General features: G+C 38.7%; 1 protein-coding gene and 1 long non-coding RNA gene across 5 annotated transcripts in view; one reads left to right on the forward strand and one right to left on the reverse strand.

Moving 5' to 3' along the window:
* The window catches only part of LOC138352347 (uncharacterized), a 237,992-nt gene that overhangs the window by 192,494 nt on the left and 35,889 nt on the right, over positions 1–9,609 (forward strand). The gene's annotated exons all lie outside the window — the stretch shown is intronic.
* Positions 1–9,609, reverse strand: part of LOC123748644 (potassium channel subfamily K member 1) — a 193,779-nt gene that overhangs the window by 147,765 nt on the left and 36,405 nt on the right. For all 3 annotated transcript variants that reach the window (XM_069304730.1, XM_069304729.1, XM_069304731.1), the window contains exon 6: positions 8,192–8,397. In XM_069304730.1, coding sequence (XP_069160831.1) covers positions 8,192–8,397 — 206 coding nt within the window. The remainder of the gene's footprint in view (positions 1–8,191; positions 8,398–9,609) is intronic.

Here is a 9,609-nt window from a genome sequence, read left to right on the forward strand (position 1 = left end):
AAATGTAAATATGATAGAGCCCAGTAGGCTCAGGAATCTGTACACCAGTTGATAGGCGGGACCAAAGAGCCAAAGCTCAACCCCCGCAAGCACAATTAGGTGAGTACAATTAGGTGAGTACATCCCCATCTGCCTTCAGCCCTACTGGATGAGTCCGGAGAAGAGGGCCATCATATGACCGGAGGTCGGCTTCGTGCTCCAACACAACTTTATCCAGCCGAATCAGAGCTCTCGGTGTTTTCCCATATTTTGCTCCCTAAACCAGACAACTCCTGGAGGCTATGCCCCGACTACTGCCGTCTCAATAAGGTGATCATAGTTAATGCCTACCCGTTGCCACTTCTTGAGGACAGTATGAATAAGATCGGAACGGCCACATACGTGTCTAAGTTCGACCGCTCGAGAGGATGCTTTCAAATACTTCTTACTGAACACGCCAAGGAACTAACTGTGTTCATAGCACCTGATGTCTTTGCGTACCAGGTCTTACCGTTCGGACTGAGGAATGCCCCCGCAACGTTCCAGAGGTTAATGAGTTCCTTGTTGGCACATGTTCCCAATTGTCGGGCATACCTGGATATTTTGTTGAATAATAATAGTTGGCCGGAACATATAGCCAGTTTACGTCAGTTATTCACAGTCTTGAAATCTGTTAAATTAACTCTCAATTTAAAGAAGTGTTGCTTTGGCCAGTGCAAGGTGACACCTAGAGTATGAAGTGGGCCAGGGAAAAATGCTACCTTGTCAGATTAAATCAGTGCCATTGTAGAACACCCAGTGCTTAAATCCAAAAACATATGCAACGTAAAAGATGTGAAGCACAAAAAAGCGTGCGACGGTTTCTCAGTCACAAAGAGCTCAGCTTGTGCTTTCTATCCGAGCTCAAGCTTACTATCCAAAATTTCAAGTTCAACTTGTGCTTACTATCGCAGGTTCTGTAAGAATTTCTCGAGTGTAGCAACACCATTAATCAACTTGTTGCTAAAAACTGTGAAGTTCAAATTATCCACTGAATGTGCAAAGGCCTTTAAAAACTTGAAAGCAATCTTAGCTTCCGCTCCAGTGCTTGCTAGCTCATGATTCGACCACCCTTTTAAAATTCACATCGATGCATGTGATAAGGAAGGTGGTGCAGTGTTGCTGCAAACTGGGGCATGATCAGGTGGACCATCATGTATACTATTACACTGCTAAATTTGACAAGGCACAGCACCTCTATTCAGTAGTAGAATAAGAAGTGTTAGCGTTAGTGTAGGTTCTTCTGTCACATTGTTATGTGTGATTTTTTTCTCTTTCTCCGTGTATTTTTTTTTTTTATTTTATTGGCTTGTTCACTGAAAGCTCTTAAAAAAAAAGTACAACAACAGATAACTACAACATAAGTTGATTAGCGGTAATTGCACTGGTAAGGATATGACTTAAGTATTAATAATGGGGAAGTGGACAAGATACAGTGTGAGTTTGAAGCACAAGGTAGGAAACTATGAGGATGAAATTAGGTACTTTTTTATTTAACAGAGCATAGGTTGGACAATTTTTTAATTTATCAGGGAGTGAGTTCCAAAGACTATCTGCCATCCTTTTATTTGCAAGGAGTGTTTGCACAGATTTGATCTGACTCTGGGGGATATCAATAAGATATTTATTTCTGGTGTAGTGCTCATGGCTTGTATTACACCTATGAAGGAAACGTTTCAGATCAAGATTACCATTTAGGAACAAGGTTTTGTACATGTAGATAGCACACGAGAATATGTTGAGTGAGTGTAAGCTTAGCATATTAAGGGACTTAAATAGAGGGGCTGTGTGTTGCCTGAGGATGGAGTATGTTATAGATCTGAAAGCAGATTTTTGCTGAGTGATGATAGGCTTGAGATAATTTCCAGTGGTTGAACACCATGCGCAGATAACGTATGCATGGTAGAGATAGACTAGTGTGTAGTATAATGGGAGGAGAGCAGAGTGGGGGACATAATATCTGATTTTTTAAAGTATACCGACCGGTTTTTTTACATTTTTTGGCTATGTGTTGTATGTGGGTGCTGAACTTCAGTCTATTGTCTATGTATAAGCCAAGGAACTTCCCCTCATTTTTATTGGTAATGTTAACATTGTCTATCTGGAATCATGATTTGATGATTTACTACCAAATAAAATGTAGAAAGTCTTTTCTAGGTTTAGTGTAATTTTATTGGTTGACATCCACGGGTGGACTTTTTTAATTATCTGTTGACAATATTATTTAGTGTGTGGGGGTTGGGGTCAGAATAGATGAAGGTAGTATCTTATGCAAATAGTACAGGTTTAAGAATGTTAGAAACATTTGGCAAGTCATTGATGTATATAAAAAATAGGAGAGGTCCCAAGATGCTGCCCTGTGGCACCTCTATTGTCAATGGTAGAGTGGGAGAGGTTACGCTATTGATGACTATATATTGGTGTCTGTCACTGAGATAGGAACGAATATAGTCAAGAGCAAGACCTCGAATACCATAGTGGTGATGTTTAAGTAAGAGGTAGTTATGGTTTTCAGTATCAAAGGCCTTTCTCAGGTTATTGTAGAGGCCAATTGGGAACTAATTTTTGCCAAGGGATGCGTAGATTATATCAAGCAGACTAATAATGGCATCGTTGGTACTCTATAGGGAACGGAAGCCAAACTGGCCGGGACTTAGTATGTTGAGTTTTACAAAGCAGCAGTATAGCTGTTTGTAAAAAAAAATTCAAATGTTTGTGAAAAGTAAAGGTAGATTTGATATTGGTCTGTAATTGTTTATGTCAGCTGTCTCACCTCCTTTATGATCTGGCATCACTCTTGCTTTTTAAGGATATCGGGAATGTATGATACCCTAGAGATTTGTTGAATAGCAGAGCTATGGGTAGTGCAAGAGCAGGGACAGCACTCTCATATATCATAGATGGCATTCCATTAATGTTCCCAGCTTTGGCTTTAAGTGATTGAATTATGGATATAATGTCTGTTGGATTAATTGGTAAGAGGAGTAGAGAGTTAGGATAGCTGCATGTGAGATATGGAGTAACATGTGTTTGGGTCTCTGGGATTTTTCTGGCAAGGTTTGAACCAATTGATGAAAAAAAGCTGTTGTTGAATTTAGTTGCATTATCTAAGTCTGTTGCAAGAGTGTAACCATCTTTAGAGAGTTTTATCTGCTTGTTATGTGATTGTTGTTTAGATCCTGTGATGTTATAGATGGCCAACCATGTATTTTTCATATTTCCTTTTGCTTATTTAAATCTCTTGTCATAAAAGGAAGCTTTGGCTCTTCGTATTATATTGGTAAGCATTGATAAGTATCTCTTTACTCGTTCTTTTGTAACTAGGCCAATTCTATGTTGTTTTCATATTCGTGTTTCTTGCTAATTGCTTTAGGAGGGCCTAACACCAAAAAATTCACAAATGAAAACTGGTTCGATTTCAATCAAACTTTTTTGACTAGTTGCATATGAAATCGGGTTCAACTGGTCCAAGTCTCAGCATCGTAGCATAAATAGAAAGGGTGAAAAAATATTGAATTATGTGTCAACAATTTTCCAAAATAGTAAAAAATTAACATCAAACACAAGTGTCAACTGAAATTATGTCTATGACTCTAAGTTATCACAATAGCCAATAATAAAGTATTTTAATAATAAGCTTTTTCCCAAAAACATTTAGTAAAAAAAAATATTAGATTTTTTCTCTATTTTTTCTCATATTTTTTTTATCGGGCGATTTGCATGAGTCCTGTACTCACCTAATTGTGCTCACCTAATTTTGCTTGCGGGGTTTGAGCTCTGGCTCTTTGGTCCCGCCTCTCAACTGTCAATCAACTGGTGTACAGGTTTATGAGACTACTGCGCTCTATCATATCTACACTTGAAGCTGTGTATGGAGTCTGCCTCCGCCACATCACTTTCTAATGCATTTCATTTGTCTACTACTCTAACACTGAAAAAATTCTTTTTAACGGCTCTATGGCTCATTTGGGCCCTCAATTTCCACCTGTGTCCCCCTAGTGCGCGTGCCCCTTGTGGTAATTTTTTTTATTTGCTTGCCTGTGTGCCTGTCTTTATCTACCCTATCAATTCCTCTGAGAATCCTATGTGGTGATCATGTCCCCTCTAACTCTTCTGTCTCCCAGTGACGTGAGGTTTAATTCCCGTAGTCTCTCCTCGTAGCTCATACCCCTCAGTTCGGGTACTAGTGTCAGTGTTTGCGTGTGTGTGTGTGTGTGTGTGTGTGTGTGTGTGTGTGTGTGTGTGTGTGTGTATGTTTGTGTGTGTGTGTGTGTGTGTGTGTACTCACCTATTTGTACACCTTACTGAACGTATGGCTATCTGTGAGGGTGCAAGTTTTGAAAGAAATAGGTCTACGTCAACATCAGCCACAGGTGGCCAAACTTTAAACTTTATTTTATTCAAGTAATTTACAACTTCATGGTGCCTGGACACTTTCATTTATTAATCAATTTACATTAAAATTCCACATTATATATAGTGTTTGTGCTCCTACAATATTTATGAGACACTTTATTTCTATTTTTATTTATTGGTTTTATAAATAATTGTAAACATCAGAAATTGCATATTTCTGGAAGGAAACTTTGAACAATTGTATTATTGCATTAAAAAATTATTTTGATACAATTGCTTATAGGAATCCTTTAATATATGCTAATGTGATAGCTGAGTGTCATAGAAATGATTTTACTTGACACTTGTGTTTGTCAAGGCATTTTGAAAAGTGTTGAAAATTTGTTGAATAATACGTTTTTTATTTTTTCTCCCTTCCTGTTTATGCTAAGATGCTCAGACATGGACCAGTTGAAGCCCTTTTCTTATACGACTAGCAAATAAAGTTTAATTGAAATTTAACAACTTTCATTTATTCGTGTTAGGCCCCTTAAGTATGCCACTTGTGAACCAGGGGCTGTTTAATCTTTTGGTAGATACTTGGTTAGTGAGGAGAGGACAGTGTGCGTTGTAGAGGCTTAGAGTTTTGGAGAGAAAGAAATAGTATAATGAATTTATATCCTGTGAATTGTTGTTCAAATTCCCAGTTTATATTGTGGAGAGCATTTGTGAGATTCCTTATGGGTGGTTTGCTGTGTAGTCTAAAGGTAAGTTAATTGGTAACCGAGGGTGTTATGTCCCTCAAACTTTATTACCCAAACTCAGCCCCCAAGATGAATGACAGGCTTAATAGAATTATGACCAAGCGACAAAATATTAGACAAGAGAGAGAAGGGTGGACAGACTGCACTTTATTAGACTATCTGAAAGCCTTTCACACAGCCCTCCATAAGAGGCTGCTATAAAAGTTGGAGAAACAGGCAAGAGTAAAAGGTAAGGTGCTCCAGTGGATAAGGGTGTATCTAAGCAACAAGAAACAGCGAGAAACTGTGAGGGAAAGACGTCACCAGCGGAGCATCACAGGGCTCTCTGTACTAGGACCCATCTTGTTTCTTATATATGTAAACGATCTTGCAGAGGGTATAGACACATTCCTCTCAATGTTTGCTGATGATGCAGAAATTATGAGAAAATCAAGACAGATGAAGACAGTCAGACACTACAGGATGTCCTTGCTACTACAGTTTAACTCAGGAAAGTGTAAAATAATGTAATTTGGTAAAGGAAGCAGGAGGCTGAACACAATCTGGGAGTTGAAATACTACAAGAGTCAAATAGAGAGAAAGATCTGGGAGTTGATATCACACAGAACCTGTCTGCAGAAGCCCATATAAAAGGATATCATCAGCGGCATATACTTGATTGGCCAACAAAAGAACTGCCTTTATAAAATTGTGTAAGGGATCATTCTGAACATTGTATACTACCTATGTCAATCCAATCCTTGAGTATGTGCTCCAGTCTGGATTCCAGACCCAGTTTAAACACAAAGTTTCTTGTGTTCAGAAGAGTCAGAGGTATCCCATCAGACTAGTCGCAGAACTGAGAGGTATGAGCTACGAGGAAAGGCTATGGGAGCTAAATCTTACGTCCCTGTAAAATATTAGAGTAAGGGGAGATATTATCACCACCAACAAAATTCTCAGAGGAAAAGACAGGGTGGACAAAGACAAACTATTTAGCATGGGTGGAACACGAACAAGGGGACACGGGTGTAAACTTAGTACCCAAATAAGCAGCAAAAGCATTAGAAAGATTTTTTCCGTGTCAGAGTAGTTAACAGATGGAATGCATTAGGCAGTGATGTGTTGGAGGCAGACTCCATACACAGCTTCAAATATAGATTTGATGGAGCCCAGTAGGTTTAAGAATCTGTACGCCATGTAACACGGGTTTGGGTTCCTCTCTCTTTACTTCTCTGCCTTCTACTCCCTCTACCCGTATTCTTACTTTTATTTCTAAACCAAGGGACTCCAAAACTTTTAACAAAGCCAACTCCACGCCACGTGGTCCTAAGACGATTGACCGACTTAGGATTCTACACCCAGTATGACGTGACCTAAGCTCTGAACAAAACCCTAGAGTCACCTCTGCTGCCACCACCAGACCAGTGATACAAGAGCAATGATCGAGGTCTGGATCGATCACGCTAATTAATCAACCTAGGGGCTTGATCCCCACTATAAACGATGACCTTGAGTGTGGAATAAATTACACGGTAATGATAATTCCGATTCGATGTTAGAATCGGCGCCCAATGCAACTCTGCCTCGTGTGGACCACGTGACCAGGACAAGTATACACATAAAACACATGGAAACAATAAAATGCAAATTAATAACAAATTTAATTTATTAAAAGAAAACTAAAACAAAATCTAAATGTGTTCACTCCCTATCACTTTAACACTCCCTACTTGACCTGAATGGCAAATGAGAAGACTATTTCTATACATAACCATAGCAACTATACCTCTATGTTTCCCAGCTCTCGGTGTTGGGGCTGGTCTTGGGGAGAGGTAAGATGTTTTGACCTCTCCCAGCTGCTCGGCAGATCACACTGATCTTTTCCTCGTCTGGTCTACCCCAGACAAGAACATTGTAACCTTCCGCCTAGTCAAAGTTTCCAAGTTACTAGCAAGGTTTAAGTTATAACAATTAAACTCTGTTGTACTTAATTGATCCAGACTGGTTGAATTATTTTACTGAAATAAATTACACAAGCCTCTAACGGCAGAGCTGTTCCCGATCACAAAAATGGTTATTAAAACTTTGAGAAATAGTAGACCTGTCAACCCCTGATGACCTATGACCGCCGGTCACTCCGCCTCAAAAGTTAGATCTGATTCGTGACGTCACTGATGGTGACTTAAACTCAATAATTAGAATACTCTTGATATTGTATCCAGTACTATTATACAATACAATTTTAATGCAAAATGAATAAAGGCTAATTTTCTCTAAATTACTGAATACTATAGGATGGTTCATTATACGCAGCTATGAACAAAGATGCCCGCCATTTGTGACTCAGACCTGCTAATTCCCAGGGGACTGGGCGTTGTTGAGAGGTCAGGTCCCTACTCGAACTTCTGGAACCTTCTGGAATAATTCTTACAACAGCCTAGTTTGTTACAGCCAGTTCATTCATAGTTGAGAGGCGGGACCAAAGAGCCAAACTTCAACTACTGCAATCACAACTTAGGTGAGTACATCTATGAAAGATAGTTACAAGAATTGGGATAATAGCATATTATACATAGAGATCAGAGATAAAATATAAAGGCGTCTGTTTTAACACAGGACCATGTACATTATTTTTTTCAAAAGCACATTTATACTGAACAAATATGCAAATTATTGAAAGCATGGAAGTGCTTTTGGCTAATATTGATATTAAAGTACTTAACAAAACTTTCCACCAAGTATGTGGTTTAATATTTTACAACGCCATATTCAGGCCACAGTTCAATCATAGAAATAAACTCAGATGAAGCAGATATGGGAGAGGTAGAAATTAAGATTAGCTTGTATGATTTCCTTACATAATAAAATAGTTCCAAGCGTCAAATCTCCATTAAACTTGCATACGTGATTAACAGATTTGATCTGAATATTTATTAATTTCCACAATAATTTGGAGCTTTTCACTGTCATTACTTCCACAAGAGTTTGTGCACAGTTTCTAGCTGCATCCGACTAAATGCTAATGGCAGGAAAAAAATCAAATGAACACTGATTTAAAACTTTTTCATGAACATTGTTATGACGAAACTTACCTTACCAACCAGCTCCGTGAAGAACGCTGATTGCATTGTAACTCTAGTGGACATATTTTTTGTTTTCTTGATTTTGTGAACAGCTACGTTTTTCAATGCCTTCTTAAGGAAGCTATGTAGTAAGAACCAGTAGATGAGAACCAGCATAATCCACACAACAATTCCCATTTTGTAGAGGTCCCGATATGGTACATCAGTATTATCCCCTAGTGGAGAAAATTTGGATATCAAACTCAGATATAATGCCCTCAGCAGCTCATAAAAACTCTGCAATTCAGGTACAAATGTTAACTGTTATAACAGAGTTATCAAAAGCGTTCACATTTAAATAGACATTTATAAATGTTGGTACTTATCTCATAAATGTCTAGTTTTCTCCTTGTAAGCTCAGTATACCCGAGTCAGTTCAACAGGATGTATTCCTGAAAATGTCACATTGCTGACGAAACGTCGAGCAATAAAACTGTTAAGATTAAGTGACGTAGTGTTTCTTCACCATCCAGACGGTAGAAGATATCAGCATAGAATGGAAAATATCCAGAAGAAAATTAATAATAATCACAATGCTGTTGTGTTTAATGGCATATATATATATAATATATATATATATATATAATCTTATATACCCGCATTTGGGTGAGGTGATATGTTACAACAGTTTTGGATGAGGTGAACAAAACTTTCAACACACGACAGAACACGAAACAATGGGTATAAATTGGGTAAATTAAAGGGAAGAATGGAAGTAACTGCAAAGGGCCTATTGGCCCATATATCTTGATGCTTCTATATTGGTGTGGAGTCTTGAAGTAGGTAGAATATAGTTGTGCATTAATTGGCTGTTGATTGTTGGTATTGACTTCTTGATGTGTAGCGCCTCGCAGGGTGCAACATAGCATAGTCATATCGCTAGCGATAGTGCGAAGATTTGGCGAAGAAACTAAAGTGGAGCTAGTGGCATCACCGGTGCATGTAAGTGTGCGACCTGACAGGGTGGGAGACCTGCCGTGGAACTACCTGATTGTGTTGTTGAGTGGTGACTGTAATCAGTGGTACAGTGAATTAGTGAACTGTCACACAACGATACAGTGACTGACTCCAGAGCTTTGTGTAGACAGAGAAGAACCGACCTCATCAATCTACCAGCATTTAGTAAATCACCTAGTGGAAGACAACGACGGATAACCATCATCATCATAAATCGTCCTTACTCATCTGGTTGTGTGAGCGGGAGGAGACTGGTATGTACCCCCTCTCTGGTCAATTAATCAGGTGTACAGATTGAGGTAAAATATTATCAAATTCTTGTTCAGGATATCATATATATTTAAAAATCTCAGAGTGGCTCATTTAGGCAGAGGTAACGCATAAGGGATATCTTGACACATACACGCACGCCCGCCCACGTACGTATACAC

This window comes from Procambarus clarkii, chromosome 53 (assembly GCF_040958095.1).
Source record: "Procambarus clarkii isolate CNS0578487 chromosome 53, FALCON_Pclarkii_2.0, whole genome shotgun sequence".
Taxonomy (NCBI): domain Eukaryota; kingdom Metazoa; phylum Arthropoda; class Malacostraca; order Decapoda; family Cambaridae; genus Procambarus; species Procambarus clarkii.